The sequence below is a fragment of the Lepus europaeus genome, chromosome 22 (assembly GCF_033115175.1).
Source record: "Lepus europaeus isolate LE1 chromosome 22, mLepTim1.pri, whole genome shotgun sequence".
Lineage (NCBI taxonomy): Eukaryota > Metazoa > Chordata > Mammalia > Lagomorpha > Leporidae > Lepus > Lepus europaeus.
Genome location: NC_084848.1, coordinates 1,208,339 through 1,227,014, shown reverse-complemented (window position 1 = coordinate 1,227,014; position 18,676 = coordinate 1,208,339). Strand labels below are relative to the sequence as shown.

At 56.7% G+C, this 18,676-nt stretch overlaps 1 protein-coding gene across 1 annotated transcript in view; it reads left to right on the top strand.

Annotated features, from left to right (window-relative positions):
* TDRD9 (tudor domain containing 9) overlaps positions 1 to 18,676 on the top strand; it is an 84,185-nt gene that overhangs the window by 16,622 nt on the left and 48,887 nt on the right. The window contains exons 3-6 of the mRNA XM_062181869.1: positions 9,103 to 9,200; positions 9,989 to 10,210; positions 10,581 to 10,703; positions 14,798 to 14,878. Of these exons, the coding sequence (XP_062037853.1) occupies positions 9,103 to 9,200; positions 9,989 to 10,210; positions 10,581 to 10,703; positions 14,798 to 14,878 (524 nt within the window). The remainder of the gene's footprint in view (positions 1 to 9,102; positions 9,201 to 9,988; positions 10,211 to 10,580; positions 10,704 to 14,797; positions 14,879 to 18,676) is intronic.

Genomic DNA, 18,676 nt, shown 5'->3' with positions numbered 1-18,676 from the left:
TATTTATTTATCTGAAAGTCAGAGTTACACAGAGAGAAGGAGAGAGACAGAGACAGAGAGAGAGAGAGAGGTCTTCATCCGCTGGTTTACTCCCCAATTTGCCGCAGTGTCTGGGGCTGTGCTGATCCGAAGCTGGGATCCAGGAGCTTCTTCCGGTCTCACATGTGGGCCTAGGAGCCCAAGGACTTGGGCCATCTTCTACTGCTTTCCCAGGCCATAGCAGAGAGCTGGATTGGAAGTGGAGCAGCCAGGTCTTGAACCGGTAGCCATATGGAATGCTGGCACTGCAGGTGATGGCTTTACCCGCTACGCCACAGCACCAGCCCAAAATGTTCATTTTTGAAAATTTATAAACAGTAGAGAGTTATTTGGCTCACAGTTGTGGCGGATAAGAGGTTTCCACATGTCTGCTTCCTGCATCTTAAAGTGACTGCTAAACCGCTGTTCCTAGCAGGCTGTCTTGGCTCCTTACCTTGCTGTTAAGAGAGCAAGCAAAACACTTAACATTTGTACTTAAAAATTAATGTGGGAGGTGTTTTTTTTTGTGTGTGTGTTTTTGGACAGGCAGAGTGGACAGTGAGAGAGAGAGACGAGAGAAAGGTCTTCCTTTGCCGTTGGTTCACCCTCCAATGGCCCCTGCGGCCGACGTGCTGCAGCCAGCGCACCGCGCTGATCCGAAGCCAGGAGCCAGGTGCTTCTCCTGGTCTCCCATGGGGTACAGGGCCCAAGGACTTGGGCCATCCTCCACTGCCCACCCGGGCCACAGCAGAGAGCTGGTCTGGAAGAGGGGCAACCGGGATAGAATCCGGCGCCCCAACCGGGACTAGAACCCGGTGTGCCAGCGCCGCTAGGCGGAGGATTAGCCTATTGAGCCGCAGCGCCGGCTGGGATGTGTTTTTTTAAGATCAATGTTAAATTCTTAGACCACGTAGAAATGTATGAGCTAAAGTACGCGGTCCTTGGTAGACCCTCCCGGGGCCCCGATGTTCCGGGTCTGGGACAAGGTGGCTGTGTTCCTGGCTGATGTCAGGCCCTGTTGCCAGGGGGGCTGCCTTTGACTTCTTCTGCCTTGCGGAAGGTTGCCTGTCCCACACTTACGTGCTGCCAGTTCATGTGGAGAGCTCATCCCGTGCACTGGGCCCAGACTGAAGGGCCGAGCTGGGGCTGAGATGCTGTCTCTGAGCCTTGTGAGAGTTAGGGACCGCAGTTTGCACAGCGGGCCTGTACGCATTTCTTTCTCTCTCTCTCTCTTTTTTGATAGGCAGAGTGGTCAGTGTGAGAGAGAAACAGAGAGAAAGGTCTTCCCTGCTGTTGGTTCACCCTCCAATGGCCGTTGCAGCCGGCGCACCACGCTGATCCGAAGGCAGGAGCCAGGTGCTTCTCCTGGTCTCCCATGGGGTGCAGGGCCCAAGCACTTGGGCCATCCTCCACTGCACTCCCTGGCCACAGCAGAGAGCTGGCCTAGAAGAGGGGCAACTGGGACAGGATCGGTGCCCCGACCAGGACTAGAACCCGGTGTGCCGGCGCCTCAGGGGGAGGATTAGCCTGTTGAGCCACGGCGCCGGCGCACATTTCTCTTTACTCTTGGGATTTATTCGGGTTTTGAGGCAGTTGGTTCCCCCCTCTCCCTTTCTTCGCAGTTCTGAGAGGTTCGAGTGCTTGTCTGTGCTCACACTTTGATTTAGTTCTTTTTCTTCTTTGGGTCACTGCGCTGTAGCCTGGTTAACTTTTCATTTTTGTCTTTCCCCTCAAGGCGGAAGCAGCCTTGAGATCCGTGCCTTCCTGTCTGTGTCCTCTCTGGGCGCAGACTGCTGGCCGTGTCCCTGCTGTGTCCTCCGCCCCCCAGTGCGTGCGGGAAGGCGGCGGGCGGGGGAGGTCTGAACACCGAGTGCGCTTGAGGGGAGTGACCGCTGCGTCCTGCTGGGGTCTCTGGTCTCCGTGAGGGTGAGGGCGTGCGATGGCCGTGTGTGCTCTGGGGGCTTGTGGGTCAGTGTTGCACCTGGGGCAGGCGTTGGTCGGCCAGGCGTGGCTGCTGCTCGGAAGCAGCTGGACTGCAGCGCAGAGCACCTGTGCTCCGACTGTGGCTTCGCCTTGCACCTGATGCAGCCCTTTGCCGCCTCGGTCCACACATCGCACTCACCCTGGGGTTCTCACCTGCGGCCCACTACCCCCGGTGCTTGTCAGGGCTCCGACAGTGAAGAGCTGACAGACGTCGTCCTGTCGTCCTGCAGTGACCCAGGGAAGTTCTTTGGGGGAGAGCGCGATGAGTGGCGGCTCCATGGGGCAGAGACCAGGGCGCTGACTTGGGCTGGGGCTGCAGGAAGGTGACGGTCAAGCTTACAGCTGAACTGTGGGTGAGGACGGGGCGGCTGTGGGAGTCGTGTGCAGAGACCTCGTGGTAGGAGGAGGCCTGGTGGTTCTGGCGTTCCAGCTGAGGAGAGGCTGCCATTGCTGGGCTGCAGGGGTGGGCTTGGGGCTGTGCAGGGTCACACAGGCTGGGGAAGAGCCCCTAAGAGGCCCACGTCCCAGTGCCCGGAAACTCTGACCAGGCTCCCCTCATGGTGAGAGGTGGGTTAGGGATCTGGTGGGGGCTGGGAGTCCAGGTGGACCCCTTGCAAAATGGGGCTTCTGTGAGAGGGAGCAGGGGGGCAGAGGTCAGTGTGGGAGCTGTGGCCCCGGAGGCCCCGCGTTGGGGATGAGAGGGAGGGCCTGGGAGTCCAGGAAAGCAGGGCAGGTCTCCCTGTGGGGTCTCTGGGACAAGCAGCCGTGTTGGTGGGTCACTTGTCAGCCCAGCAAGACTGACTGTGGCCTCTCGCCAGAGCTGCAGGAGGGGACGTGGGTACTGGCTCAGGCACCGTGTGTGGTCATTTGTTAGAGCAGCCCCAGGCAGCTCCTGGGCTGTGCTGGGTGGGGCCTTGGCTGTGCCTGCACTGGTGGTGGTCATACCTGAGCAGTGGGAGCTGCTGAAGACTCTGGTTTTCTTGGTGATTTGAAAGGTGGAGGTGTCTCGTAGTGAGATTTCCATCATTTTGTGCATGGACTCGGGGGGCCAGAGAGCACAAGGGGGATGGACAGGAGGCCTGCGTGTCCAGTGAGGCCCCTGCGCCCAGGGGGCTGTGGAGTGCAGAGCTGGTGGGGAGAGAGGGGGCGGGGCTTGGTGACACCTGGCACATGGAGGGTGAGAGAGGAGGTGCTGCCCCCAGGTGAAGTGCTGAAACCGGCTGGAGCACCGGTGTTGGGAGGCCAGGCTGGACGTGTGCGCGTGTGCACACGTGGTGAGGGCACCAAGCTCCTCTGTCCCTGTCTGTCAGCTCCACACAGCTCCATTCCAGCACCGTAGCTCGCAGCGTGAACAGTCTGTTCTATGCAGTCACAAAATGCTGGCACTCAGAGTACTTGTGACCTTGGTGTGACACGTGTCATTTAAGGAGGTGTTTCTAAGCAGAGATCCAAAGCTACAGAGTCAGTGAATTTCCACGGGTTACCTTAGAATCATTGTTTTGTGTGTGTGTGTGTGTGTGTTTGTTTTTTGACAGGCAGAGTGGACAGGGAGAGACAGACAGAGAGAAAGGTCTTCCTTGGCCGTTGGTTTACCCTCCAATGGCCGCTGTGGCCTGCGCACCACGCTGATCCGAAGGCAGGAGCCAGGTGCTTCTCCTGGTCTCCCATGGGGTGCAGGGCCCAAGGACTTGGGCCATCCTCCACCGCACTCCCGGGGCCACAGCAGAGAGCTGGCCTGGAAGAGGGGCAACCGGGACAGAATCCGGCGCCCCGACTGGGACTAGAACCCGGTGTGCTGGCGCCGCAAGGCAGAGGATTAGCCTATTGAGCCATGGCGCCGGCCTAGAATCATTGTTTATGGGTGTGGGAAAGCCACTTTGCGTAGGTGGAGGTCGAAGGCATTGGCAGGGTGGGCTGCCCCAGGCTGCCCCAGGCTGCTCCAGGCTCTCCAGGCTCTCCAAGCTGCTCCAGGCTCTCCAGGCTCTCCAGGCTGTGGACTCCACAGTGTCCGAGCCACTCGCCAGTTGACGGTTGTCCTGTGGCAGTGCCTCTTATGGGGTTTAAATGCCACAGTGCCAGCTCCTCGTTAACCGGGTGGAGTTTTTAGTGGTGGTTTCATCTCCCTTTTAGCTTCTCTCCTGAGCCTTTAAGACAAGGGTTGGGATACTGTTTTCTGCCCAGGCCATGTGGGTATTTATAATGTCATTCACAGCCAGAGAAAATGATCAACTCAAAGATGAGCCTGCTGTAGGGGAAAGCTGCCACCTGTGACACCGGCATCCCATGTGGGCGCTGGTCTGTGTCCTCGTTGCTCCACTTCTTCTACCTTTTTTTTTTTTTAAGATTTTATTTGTTTGAGAGGTAGAGTTATAGACAGTGAGAGGGAGAGACAGAGAGAAAGGTCCTTTCTCCATTGGTCCACTCCCCAAATGGCTGCAACGGCCAGAGCTACATCGATCAGGAGCCAGGAGCCAGGAGCCTCCTCTCAGTTCCCTACATGGGTGCAGGGGCCCAAGGCCTTGGTCCATCTTCTGCTGCTTTCCCAGGCCACAGCAGAGAGCTGGATCGGAAGAGGAGCAGCGGGGACTAGAACCGGTGCCCATATGGGATGCTGATGCGTAGGTTGAGGATTTAACCTGCTGCGCACAGTACTGGCCCCCTGGTTGCTCCACTTCTGATCCAGCTCCCTGCTGATGGCTTGGGAAGACCTGCAGAGGACGGCCCCGGAAGTGGCAGTGTGGAGTCTAAGAAGCCACAGGGAGATGCTAATGCTCCTTCCAGTGGGGTGACTGGAGAGCACCACCACAAATGGAGGAAGTCATAGCTGATTGTCTGCTCTGGAAAATCTATTCTTTTTTTTTTTTTAAGATTTATTTATTTATTTGAAAGGCAGAGTTACAGAGAGGCAGAGAGAGAGAGGGAGAGAGATAGCTACCATCTGCTGGTTCACTCCCCAGATGGCCTCAATGGCTGGAGCTGGGCTGATCCGAAGCCAGGAGCCAGGAGCTTCTTCCGGGTCTCCCACAAGGATGCAGGGTCCCAAGCATTTGGGCCATCATCTGCTTTCCCAGGCCGTAACAGAGAGCTGGGTCAGAAGTGGAGCAGCCGGGACTTGAACCCATGTGGGGTGTCAGCACTGCAGGCGGCGACTTTACCCGCTACGCTACAGTGCTGCCCTGGAAGATTTATTCTTTTAACACTTTCTGTTTCGAAAAATTTATTACTTTTATTAGAAAGGCAGAGAGAGAGAGGAGGAGGGAGGGAGGGAGACAAAGGGACAGAGGGAGAGCGAGAGATAGGGAGAGGGGGAGAGAGCGAGCAGGGCAGGGAGGGAGGGAGGGAGGGAGATCTTCTGTCCACTAGTTCGCTCTCCCAAATGCCCGCGGTAGCTGAGGCTGGGCCAGGCTGAAGCTGGGAACCAGGAACTCCATCTGGGTCTCCCATGTGAGTGACAGGGTCCCAGCACAGGAGCCGTCACCTGCTGGATCAGAAGCAGAGCAGCTGAGACTGGACCAGGCTCTGACACGTGCAGGCATCCCAGGCGGTGACTTGACTACTGTGTCATACACCTCCGAAGATTGGATTTTGCTTTCTATCTGTAGTGTAGCAGTTAAACCTACTTCCTGTGATTCCCAGTTTAGGGTAAGCATCGTGGCGTGCCGTGAGCAGTCAGGAGCCGCTGTCCCTGTGTCCTGTGTGGTGCCTGTGCTTTCTGCAGGTTTGGATGATGACAGCGATGGGGTTTAGTGAGCAGAACCAGCAGGTTTTGCGGCGTCCAGTTTTCCCCGGTTAATGTGAACTGGACTACAGAAGACTCAGACCAGCGGAGTGGAGGCTGAGGTATTTCCCAGGCCACTTGACTGTCACATGGAGTTTGTTGATTCGCCTTAAATGATCCTTGATGTCTTTCCTTTTATGTCGTTCCTCATCCCGAGAGAGCCAGGCCACTGCGGGCGCCTGTGCTCCTTGGTTGCGTCCACCCCTGGGCAGTGTGCATAGGGCAGGACTTGATGAGCGTGGCCGGCTTCAGCAGTGACCTGGAAATGTCAGGCTGTGTTGTGTTTGCGGGGTGGAGGAGGCACGGTGGCTCAGTGCCGTCAGGCGCGGTGTCCTGGAGCGGCGTTCACAGCAGGCGTGGGCGAGCGGTCGGCTGCCGGCAGGACTGTCCTCCAGGAGAACCTCTGTCGCTTTGCCCCCGCCACTTCCTGTTCCTCCTGCTTCACGAGGTGGTGTGGTTCCCCTCCCTCCCACGCGGTGCTCAGAGAGGCCTGGCGTGCCTGGGGAGACCTGGGCAGCAGGGCCTGTCTCAGCGGAGAGGAGGGAGGGGAGGGGACAGGGAGGTGGCCGCCGAGAGAGAGCCCTGCTGGAGTGACGGAGCCCTCGTGCTGGGTCGCTGAGGAGCGGAAAGCTGCCCGCGACCCGGCCAGCGGCTCTGCTGCCGACTCAGCGCGTCGGCCCCTGGAGCTGCTTCCTGTGGGAGACTGTCACAGATCCGCGTCCTCTGTTGGTGAATTTCCAACAAGTACTTGACTCAGATAGAGGAAAGTGGCCTAAACATTTATGTATTTCAGAGAGTTGCAGAGAGAGAGGGAGGGAGAGACAGAGATCTTCCATACGCGGGTTCACTCCCCAGATGGCCGCAATGGCCAGGGCTGGGCCAGACCAAAGCGAGGAGCTGGGAGCTTCCTCCGGGTCTCCCACATGGGTGCTGGGGCCAAGCACAGGGCCATCCTCTGCTGCTTTCCCGGGCCACAGCAGGGCGCTGGGTCAGAAGTGGGATATGAACCTGTGTGGGATGCTGGCATCACAGGCAGCGACTTTACCCACTGTGCCACAACACCAGCAGAATTTTCGTACTTTTGAAATAAAGCTTATTTCCTGTGGAAGTTTGTATCCATCAGTTTTGGTGATTTGTCACAGGGGATGACTGCAGGTCAGCCAGGTGTTCCCGAGAGGACACCGCGTGGGACCAGCTGGCCAGGGCACTGTGTCAAGCACCGTGAGCAGAGTAAAGGTGCCCCTTTGTGATGCCTGTGGTTCTTTTTGAAAAATGATTCACAGGGGTCTGTGCTGTGGCATAGTAGGCTAAGCCTCTGTCTGCACCTCTGGCGTCCCACACAGGCGCTGGTTCTAGTCCCGGCTGCTCCTCTTCTGATCCAGCTCCCTGCTTATGGTCTGGGAAAGCAGTGGAAGATGGCACGAGTTCTTGGGTCCCTGCACCTGCATGGAGACCAGGAAGAAGCTCCTGGCTCCTGGCTTTGGACCTGCTCAGCTCTGGCCATTGCAGCCGTCTGGGCCGTGACCCAGAGGATAGAAGACCTCTCTCTCTTTCTCTGTCTATAACTCTACCTGTCAAATAAACGAATCTTTAAAATATTTTAAAAATGGGCCAGCGCCGCAGCTCACTAGGCTAATCCTCCGCCTGTGGCACTGGCACCCCGGGTTCTAGTCCCAGTTGGGGTGCCAGATTCTGTCCCGGTTGCTCCTCTTCCAGGCCAGCTCTCTGCTGTGGCCAGGGAGTGCAGTGGAGGATGGCCCAGGTCTTTGGGCCCTGCACCCCATGGGAGACCAGGAGAAGCACCTGGCTCCTGGCTTTGGGTCAGCGCAATGAGCTGGCCGCAGCAGCCACTGGGGAATGAACCAATGGAAAGAAAAAGAAAGACCTTTCTCTCTGTCTCTCTCTCACTGTCCATTCTGTCTGTCAAAAAAAAAAAAAATTTAAAAATATTTTATTTGAAAAGGAGAGTAGGAAAAAGAGAGAGAAAAGGAGAGGGAGAGATCTTCCATCTGCTGGTTTGCTCCCCAGAAGTCTGCAACAGTCAGGAGCCCGGGACTCATTTGGGGTCTTCCAAGACGGTGGCAGGGGCCCAAGTCCTTGGACCATCCTCTGTTGCCTTCCCAGGCACGTTAGCAAGGAGCTGGTCCAGAAACGGGGCAGCTGGGATTCAGACCAGCACTCTGAGATGGGATGTTGGCCTCACAGGAGTGGCTGGACCTGGCCACTTAGCTGCTCCTGTCCTGTAATGTGGTTTATTTATTTATTTTTCTTTCTTTCTTTTTTTTTTTTTTAATTTTTGACAGGCAGAGTGGACAGTGAGAGAGAGAGAGACAGAGAAAGGTCTTCCTTTTGCCGTTGGTTCACCCTCCAATGGCCGCCGCAGTAGGCGCGCTGCGGCCGGCACACCGCGCTAATCCCAAGGCAGGAGCCAGGTGCTTCTCCTGGTCTCCCATGGGGTGCAGGGCCCAAGCACTTGGGCCATCCTCCACTGCACTCCCGGGCCACAGCAGAGAGCTGGTCTGGAAGAGGGGCAACCGGGACAGGATCGGTGCCCCGACCGGTAGTAGAACCTGGTGTGCCAGCGCCGCAAGGCGGAGGATTAGCCTGTTGAGCCACGGCGCCGGCCTTATTTTTTTTTTGACAGGCAGAGTGGACAGTGAGACAGAGAAAGGTCTTCCTTTGCTGTTGGTTCACCCTGTAGTGGCCGCCACGGCCAGTGCGCAGTGGCTGGCGCACCGCGCTGATCTGAAGCCAGGAGCCAGGTGCTTCTCCTGGTCTCCCATGGAGTGCAGGGCCCAAGGACCTGGGCCATCCTCCACTGCACTCCCGGGCCACAGCAGAGAGCTGGCCTGGAAGAGGGGCAAGCGGGACAGAATTCAGCGCCCCGACCGGGACTAGAACCAGTGTGCCAGTGCCGCAGGCGGAGGATTAGCCTAGTGAGGCACGGCGCCGGCCTCATGCCTGTATTTCTTAAATTATGTTTATTTATTGCTACTCCTAATTTGTTTTGGTAGCAAGGAATGTACACCTAACAAATTAATGCACTGAAATTTCAAGTGAAGATTTTCTTTGTAAGTGAATGTTTTAATCCCTTTACCTGGGCGATTTATCCTAGCAGGTGATGCTGAGCCTGCGGTGCTGGTGCTGGGACGGGTGTGCGTGTGTTGTTTGTGGTGCGCGGCTGATGGGGCTGCCCTGCTGGCAGCACCAGCCCGTGACAGTGTCTGTAGATGCTGGGCCAGCAGATCCACATGAGGTGTCACTTTGTGTTGTTCATGCAAGGAAGAAACAGCATTGCATTTATTTGTTCTGTCTGAATCCAGGTCGAAGACCACCTTCGGCGAAGCTCAGCAATGTGACGTGCATCCCTGAGACGGCTTACAGATATCCTGACTTGCCTATAAATCGATGTAAGGAAGAGGTGAGATCGTCGTCGTCTTCACTGCCGTGGCCGCAGAGGAGGGCCAGAGAGTGCTTCCAGCTACGGATCCACTCCTCAGCTGGGGCCGAGCCAGCCCACGTCAAGAGCTAGGGATTCAGTCCGAGTCTCCCACTGGGTGGCTGGAACCTAAGGGCTCGAGCCATCACCTGCTGCCTCCCAGAGTGTGCGTTCGCAGGGAGCTGGATCAGAAATAGAGCAGCTGGGTCTTGAACCGGCACCCGTATGGGATGCTGGCATCGCAGGTAGTGCTTAACCCGCTGTGCCACGGTGCCGGCTCCAATGAGTAAATCTCTAAAAAACGCCCTACATAATCTGTAAGGGAAAAAGTGGAGTGGTTTAACCGTGTGAGATTTCAAATGAAGTTTCAAAGCCAGTTGAGTGTGATAACAGGTTTTTTTTCATGTTTTTCCATAGAATTCTATGTAGGTTCACAACGATTTTTTTTTTAAATAATAGAGAATTAGACATAGCAAGAGGCCTAGCGATCCAGCTTGGGTCTTTCAGAAGGAGCTGCCCCTGAGGACAGACGTCAGCCTGGCCTGGCTGCCAGGGCAGGTGGTGGGCCTGGCCGCGGGGTGGAGGGATTGGTCTTGGGTGCGGCAGCTGCTTGTGGCGTTTTTGCTTTCTGTTGTGATGTTTGGAGGAGTTGTCACTTAGCAGAGATGGAAGGACAATAAGTGTGAAGGATTTCCTGAGTGAGAGAGGACGTGCTTGGCGTGCTGGTGAGTTCTGTGTCAACTTTGAAAGAGCCCTTTTCTTTATTTCAGGTTGTTTCTCTGATAGAAAGCAACTCCGTGGTGATCATACACGGCGCCACCGGCAGCGGCAAGAGCACCCAGCTCCCACAGTACATCCTGGACCAACACATGCAGCGCTCTGCCTACTGCAACATCGTGGTTACACAGCCACGCAAAATCGGGGCCAGCAGCATTGCCCGGTGGATTAGCAGAGAGCGCTCCTGGGCGCTGGGCGGGCTGGTGGGCTATCAGGTGAGGCTGCGGGGCGGCCCTGCGCTGCCGGAGCCACACGTGGCCAGTCCTCACACGTAGGACCACGATGTAATTTTTAGAAATAGTGACATTTAATTAAATTCCACTCCAAGTTGAATCGTGGGTTTTATAGCTTTGTCCTCTCATATCTCTGTGGTCTAGAAGATTTCTGTACACCGTGGTGGTAACTGAAGCACGGCACGGGCAGCGTGGCCAGACAAGCCCCTCCTGAACGCTCGGGGACCTCAGCTTGAGGACTTCCCGTCTTGCTGCTCCCTTCTCGCCTCAGTGCGAAGTGGACGCAGCTTTTTGGTGGTTCACTGGGAACCCCTGAAGCCTCAGCAGCTCCGTTCTCTTCCCCGTGATGCAGGTGGGGCTGGAGAAAATAGCAACCGAAGACACCAAGCTGCTGTACATGACCACGGGGGTCCTGCTGCAGAAGGTGGTGAGCGCCAAGAGCCTGGTGGAGTTCACACACATCTTCATCGACGAGGTGGGCGCCCACGCCCCCCGCGGGTCTTCACTGTGCAGGAGCACACGGTGTCGGTAGAGGGTCACGGCGTGCTTTGGGTCTGTCGCTGCTTGTTCTACTCAGGAATGTCAAGTCTTCTGTCTTTTTTTTTTTTTAAAGATTTTATTTGAAAGAGTTACACAGAGAGGAAGAGATCTTCCATCTGTTGGCTCACTCCCCAGATGGCTGCAATGACCAGCGCTGGGCCAGGTGGACACCAGGAGCCAGAGCTTCATCCGGTCTCCCACGTGGGTGCAGGGACCCGAGCACTTGGGCCGTCTTCTGCTGGTTTCCCAGGCCATCAGCTGGGAGCTGGACTGGAACTGGTGCCCAGATGAAATGCTGGCATCGCAGGTGGCAGCTTTGCTACACCAGAGTGCCCCCCCCCCCCAGTTTTCTGTTTTTATTCTTTGCTCTTGGCACCAAAATATGGTGGGAGGTTGAGGATGATGAAAAGATCCTTGTTGAGAGCAGGGCTTGGCAGGTGGCCGTCCTCAGGTCAGACTGCTGTGTGCGTGTGTCTAAAGATTGAGTTAATTTGGCTGGAAGAGCGAGAGCTCAACAGATTGATCATCTGCTGGGTTGCTTCCTAAACGACCACAACAGCTGGGGCTGGGCCAGGCTGAAGCCAGGGGCCTAGAACTCCATCCTGGTCTGCCGCTGGCGAGGTAGGGGCCCACGCGTGTCAGCAGAGAGCTGGATTGGAAGCAGAGTGGCAGGGCCTTCAACCGCACTCTGATGCGGGATGTGGGCCTCGCAAGCGGTGGTCTAGCTGCTGTGCTGCAGCGCAGCGTCCGGTCTCCTGTGTGCAGGCAGTTGTACTCGCTTGTGCGTGTGTTGTAACAGCAGGACTGAGTGGCTGCAGCCAGGACTGTACACCCTGAGACTCTGCAAGTGTTCACCTCTGTCCTTCTGGGGAAGTCGGCCAGCCTCTGGTCTCGTGTTAGCCGCCACCTGACGGCAGCAAGGACTTTGAGTGTATGTGGGTGCTTCCAGCCACCACGGAGAGTTTCCATCGAGCAAATCAGGCGCTGTCTTTTAAACGTCAGTAGAGTAAGCACAGATGATCGTCTGAGCTTCCCCTGAGACCTCGGAGGACTGCACAGGCCCTGGCTTGGTGCCTGTCCCGGCTCCGTATTCTTTCCTTCGCTGTGCTTCCTGGGCTTCTCTCAGTAAGGAGGGGAGACTTCGTTGGCTTTGTATTTAAAAGAAAGTTCTCTGCGGAGTGGGTGTGTGCAGCCAGCTTTCCCGAGTTTTGGAAGGTTTCACCCCATGTGCTGTGCGTTGGGAGGGTTCACCCCATGTGCTGTGCGTTGGGAGGGTTCACCCCATGTGCTGTGCGTTGGGAGGGTTCACCCCATGTGCTGTGCGTTGGGAGGGTTCTCCCCATGTGCTGTGCGTTGGGAGGGTTCACCCCGTGTGCTGTGCGTTGGGAAGGTTCACCCCGTGTGCTGTGCGTTGGGAGGGTTCACCCCGTGTGCTGTGCGTTAGGAGGGTTCACCCCGTGTCCTGTGCGTTGGGAGGGTTCTCCCCGTGTGCTGTGCGTTGGGAGGGTTCACCCCGTGTGCTGTGCGTTGGGAGGGTTCTCCCCGTGTGCTGTGCGTTGGGAGGGTTCACCCCGTGTGCTGTGCGTTGGGAGGGTTCACCCCGTGTGCTGTGCGTTGGGAGGGTTCACCCCGTGTGCTGTGCGTTGGGAGGGTTCACCCCGTGTGCTGTGCGTTGGGAGGGTTCACCCCGTGTGCTGTGCGTTGGGAGGGTTCACCCCGTGTGCTGTGCGTTGGGAGGGTTCACCCCGTGTGCTGTGCGTTGGAAGGGTTCACCCCATGTGCTGTGCGTTGGGAGGGTTCACCCCATGTGCTGTGTGTTGCCCTCATCAGTAGCTGTGTCTTGGGGATGAGGAACAGGGGCCAATGACTGGATATGTTGGAGGTTGTGAGTGGGGCCGGGGTGCTTGACGGAGGCTGAAGCCCCACTGTCTGGGAGGCCCTGACAGCCCTCATGATTTTCTTCAGAGAGAGACAGAATGTGTGTGTAGAGGAAGCTTCGAGTCTGCTGAGGCTGTGAGATGAAAACTAGTTTTGTAATGTTTGTTTCTTTCTTTCTCTTCCCCTCTCCCTCTGTTCCCTTCTCTCCCCCTCTTTTTTTTTTGAGAGGCAGAGTGGACAGTGAGAGAGAGAGACAGACAGAAAGGTCTTCCTTTGTCGTTGGTTCACCCTCCAATGGCCGCCGCGGCTGGCATGCTGTGGCCGGCGCACCACACTGATCTGAAGCCAGGAGCCAGGTGCTTCTCGTGGTCTCCCATGGGGTGCAGGGCCCAAGCACTTGGGCCATCCTCCACTGCACTCCCGGGCCACAGCAGAGAGCTGGCCTGGAAGAAGGGCAACCAGGACAGAATCCGGTGCCCCGACCGGGACTAGAACCCGGTGTGCCAGTGCAGCAGGTGGAGGATTAGCCTAGTGAGCCACGGTGCCAGCCACCTTTCTTCCTTTCGAAAGAGTTAAGAGAGAGAATGAGACACAGAGAGCGATATCTTACATCACTGGTTTGCTCCCAGAAGGCTACAACGGCTAGCATGGGGCCAGCGCAGACCCAGGAACTTTGTCAAGGACTTCCACATGGGTGTAGGGCCCAAGCAGTTAGGCCATCTTCTGCTTTTCTCAGGCCGTTAGCAAAGAGCTGGATCAGAAGTGGAGCAGCCAGAACAGGAACTGGTGCCCATATGGGACGCCAGTGTTGCAGGTGGTGGTTTTAGCTGCTCGACCACTCAGTCCCCAGGTTTCTTTTCTCTGTACACTTCTGTAGACACTTGATGCAGCTGAAAGTGAGGAAGATAGTGTGGCCTGGAGTAGAATGAGCTAAAGAAAATATAGCAGCAGGGCTGGTGCTGTGGTGTAGCCAGTAAGAGCCCCACCTGCAGTGCCGGCATCTCATATGGGTGCTGATTTGAGACCCAGCTGCTTGTCTTCTGATCCAGCTTTGCTGTGGCCTGGGAAAGCAGTGGAAGATGGCCCAAGTCCCTGGGCCCTGCACCCACGTGGGAGACCCGGAAGAAAAAGAAGTCAATCTTTTTTTTTTTTTTAAGATTTATTTATTTATTTGAAAGAGTTAAACAGAGAGAGGAGAGGCGGGGGGGGGGGGGGTGTCTTCCATCCGCTGGTTCAGTCCCCAGTTGGCCGCGATGGCCGGAGCTGCGCCGATTCGAAGCCAGGACCCAGGAGCTTCTTCCGGGTTTCCCACGTGGGTGCAGGAGCCCAAGCACTTGGGCCACCTTCCACTGCTATCTCAGGCCACAGCAGAGAGCTGGATTGGAAGAAGAGCAGCCAGGACTAGAACCAGTGCCCATATGGGATGCCAGTGCTGCAGGCCAGGGCGTTAACCCGCATCGCCGGCCCCAGAAGTCAATCTTAAAAAAAAAAAAAAAATAATAACAACATAGATCATCTGGCCTTTTCATACTCAGTAGCTGCCTCTCCAGCTTGGCAGAGAAATGTTCCAGGGTGGAAGGCTTACTGTGCCCCACTGCGTGTTACAGAGTATTCTTTTAGAAAAATAGCCACCTGTGACTGGCCCATCGCTGCTGGCTGTGGGTGAGGCTGGAGGATCCTGGGTCCTGGGCCAGCTCGCCCATTGACTGCCACCATAGCCTTGCTCTCGCTCACCTTTGGACTGGCCCAGCCTTTGCAGGGCGAGCCTGGCCTGCACGTGGGAGCAGTGGTTGTGTTCTTCCCATGTGTGCTTGCTGAGGGCGGAGCCTGTGGCAAGGGGCGGGGCTGGCCCAGGGGCTCCGTGTACTGGAGGAAGGGTGAGGATGTTTCTGGCTGCCACAGTGACCTGGAGGCACTGCTGTCACGAAGAGGGCAGGACCAGGGTGCTCAGCACTGCTCTGCCCTGATGTCACGGCTCTAAAGAGCACAGGTGATCGCCTGCTGCGAGTCCTTGGCCAGCCCTTGGGGAGCCCGTTCAGCAGGGGACTGATTTAGTCCTCAGGGGCCTTGGGGCTGCCCTGGGCCTGTGGTGAGGCCCCCCTTCCCACACTCACCCAGCTGTGATGTGGGCACCCACTTTGTATTTTGCAGGTACATGAGAGAACGGAAGAAATGGACTTCCTGCTGTTGGTGGTGCGCAAACTTTTACGAACAAACTCTCGCTTTGTGAAGGTAAATTTGATTTCACGAGTAACAGAAATGTCTGGAGCTACTGTGTGTGTGTTTCTCCCCGTGTTGACAGTGGGAAGCAGTGTCTCTCATCTGTGTGTGTGTTTCTCCCCGTGTTGACAGTGGGAAGCAGTGTTGCTCATCTGTGTGTGTGTTTCTCCCTGTATTATGTGTGTGTGTTTCTCCCCGTGTTGACAGTGGGAAGCAGTGTCGCTCATCTGTGTGTGTGTTTCTCCCTGTGTTATGTGCGTGTGTTTCTCCCCGTGTTGACAGTGAGAAGCAGTGTCTCTCATCTGTGTGTGTGTTTCTCCCTGTGTTATGTGCGTGTGTTTCTCCCCGTGTTGACAGTGGGAAGCAGTGTCGCTCCTCTGTGTGTGTGTTTCTCCCTGTGTTATGTGTGTGTGTGTTTCTCCCCGTGTTGACAGTGAGAAGCAGTGTCGCTCCTCTGTGTGTGTGTTTCTCCCTGTGTTATGTGCGTGTGTTTCTCCCCGTGTTGACAGTGGGAAGCAGTGTCTCTCATCTGTGTGTGTGTTTCTCCCTGTGTTATGTGTGTGTGTTTCTCCCCGTGTTGACAGTGGGAAGCAGTGTCTCTCATCTGTGTGTGTGTTTCTCCCTGTGTTATGTGTGTGTGTTTCTCCCCGTGTTGACAGTGGGAAGCAGTGTCTCTCATCTGTGTGTGTGTTTCTCCCTGTGTTATGTGCGTGTGTCTCTCCCCGTGTTGACAGTGGGAAGCAGTGTCTCTCATCTGTGTGTGTGTTTCTCCCTGTGTTATGTGCGTGTGTTTCTCCCCGTGTTGACAGTGGGAAGCAGTGTCTCTCATCTGTGTGTGTGTTTCTCCCTGTGTTCTGTGTGTGTGTTTCTCCCCGTGTTGACAGTGAGAAGCAGTGTCTCTCATCTGTGTGTTTCTCCCTGTGTTCTGTGTGTGTGTTTCTCCCCGTGTTGACAGTGGGAAGCAGTGTCTCTCATCTGTGTGTGTGTTTCTCCTTGTGTTATGTGCGTGTGTCTCTCCCCGTGTTGACAGTGGGAAGCAGTGTCTCTCATCTGTGTGTGTGTTTCTCCCTGTGTTATGTGCGTGTGTTTCTCCCCGTGTTGACAGTGGGAAGCAGTGTCTCTCATCTGTGTGTGTGTTTCTCCCTGTGTTCTGTGTGTGTGTTTCTCCCCGTGTTGACAGTGAGAAGCAGTGTCTCTCATCTGTGTGTGTGTTTCTCCCTGTGTTCTGTGTGTGTGTTTCTCCCCGTGTTGACAGTGGGAAGCAGTGTCTCTCATCTGTGTGTGTGTTTCTCCCCGTGTTGACAGTGGGAAGCAGTGTCTCTCATCTGTGTGTGTGTTTCTCCCCGTGTTGACAGTGGGAAGCAGTGTCTCTTGTCTGAGAAGCAGGCGGAGTAAAGGGCTTTTCTGACGGTCGTAGGAGGGATGCTTTCTGGTTGTTGTGCTACAATTGAGGTTTTTAAAGTCGTCTGTCTTTGTTAAAAGATTTACTTATTTGAAAGGCAGAGTTAGAGATTTCTTCCATCCACTGGTTTACTCCCCATATGTCTGCACAAGCTAGGGCTGGGCCAGGCTGAAGCCAGGAGCCTGGAACTCCATGGGGGTCTCCCAGGTGGGCGCAGGGGCCCAAGCACTCGGACCATCTTCTGCTGCTTTCTCAGGCCATTAGCAGGGAGCTGAGTCGGAAGTGGAGCAGCGGGATCCAGGCGGTGCTCACGGGGGTTGCTGGTGGTGCAGACAGTGGCTCAGCCGCTGGGCTGCAGCGTGGCCCTGTTGCAGGGTTCCGGCGTTCTCTCCAGGCTGCAGAGAGTGGTCTAACTGGAGTAGAATTCTGGCTGGGAGCCTGGCTTTTGGTTTCAAGGTATGGGAATGAATCTGCAGTGCGCATTTTAGAAGTAGCCTCAAAGTATCCTGGAGTTTGAGGACAGCGCATGCTCTACGTATTAGTGATGTCAGCGGGGCCGCAACGCCAGCCCAGTGAGAAGCTGCAGCGCATCGATGACTTCCTGAACAGTGTAGGAGCAGCACCTTGTCCAACCCTAAAATCTGCGTGGTGGGGCCAGTGTGTAGCAGAGTGGGCTGAGCCACCACCGCGACACCAGCATGCCCTCCGGGTGCCAGTTCAAATCCCAGCTTCTCCACTCCAGGCCAGCTCCCTGGTAATGCACCTAGGAAAGCAAGCGAAGATGCCCCGAGTGCTCGAACCTCTGTACCCACGTGTGAGACCCCAGTGAAGCTCCTGGCTTCCGTCGGGCCTAACCCTGGCAGTTGCAGCCACCTGGGGAGTGAACCAGCAGATGGAAGATATCTCCCCCCCTTCCCCACTCTCTCCCCCCAACCTTGTAACTTTGCATTTCAAAGAAATAAATCTTTAAAAAATTCATATGATAATCTAGTTGTGTCAAATAATCTGAAATTGGGATCTAGATTGTGAACACATTAAAAACTCTGAAAATGTGCATTTATTGTCTTCTGAGCAGGTGCTGCTGTCACAGGACTGAGACACAGGACAGGAGAGCTGGATGGGGTCCCCCCGCCCTCTGCACCCAGACACAGGACAGGAGAGCTGGATGGGGTCACCCTGCCCTCTGCACCCAGACACAGGACAGGAGAGCTGGATGGGGTCACCCCGCCCTCTGCACCCAGACACAGGACAGGAGAGCTGGATGGGGTCACCCCGCCCTCTGCACCCAGACACAGGACAGGAGAGCTGGATGGGGTCACCCCGCCCTCTGTACCCAGACACAGGACAGGAGAGCTGGATGGGGTCACCCCGCCCTCTGCACCCAGACACAGGACAGGAGAGCTGGATGGGGTCACCCCGCCCTCTGCACCCAGACACAGGACAGGAGAGCTGGATGGGGTCACCCCGCCCTCTGCACCCAGACACAGGACAGGAGAGCTGGATGGGGTCACCCCGCCCTCTGCACCCAGACACAGGACAGGAGAGCTGGATGGGGTCACCCCGCCCTCTGCTCAGACACAGGACAGGAGAGCTGGATGGGGTCACCCCGCCCTCTGCACCCAGACACAGGACAGGAGAGCTGGATGGGGTCACCCCGCCCTCTGCACCCAGACACAGGACAGGAGAGCTGGATGGGGTCACCCCGCCCTCTGCACCCAGACACAGGACAGGAGAGCTGGATGGGGTCACCCCGCCCTCTGCACCCAGACACAGGACAGGAGAGCTGGATGGGGTCACCCCGCCCTCTGCTCAGACACAGGACAGGAGAGCTGGATGGGGTCACCCCGCCCTCTGCACCCAGACACAGGACAGGAGAGCTGGATGGGGTCACCCCGCCCTCTGCTCAGACACAGGACAGGAGAGCTGGATGGGGTCACCCCACCCTCTGCACCCAGACACAGGACAGGAGAGCTGGATGGGGTCACCCCGCCCTCTGCACCCAGACACAGGACAGGAGAGCTGGATGGGGTCACCCCGCCCTCTGCACCCAGACACAGGACAGGAGAGCTGGATGGGGTCACCCCGCCCTCTGCACCCAGACACAGGACAGGAGAGCTGGATGGGGTCACCCCGCCCTCTGCTCAGACACAGGACAGGAGAGCTGGATGGGGTCACCCCGCCCTCTGCTCAGACACAGGACAGGAGAGCTGGATGGGGTCACCCCGCCCTCTGTACCCAGACACAGGACAGGAGAGCTGGATGGGGTCACCCCGCCCTCTGCACCCAGACACAGGACAGGAGAGCTGGGTGGGGTCCCCCCGCCCTCTGCACCCAGACCTGCCAGGTCCCTGCTTCCTTTCCATGGTCCTGATTCTCCTGACCTGCACCATCGGCCTCCAGCAGGGGTC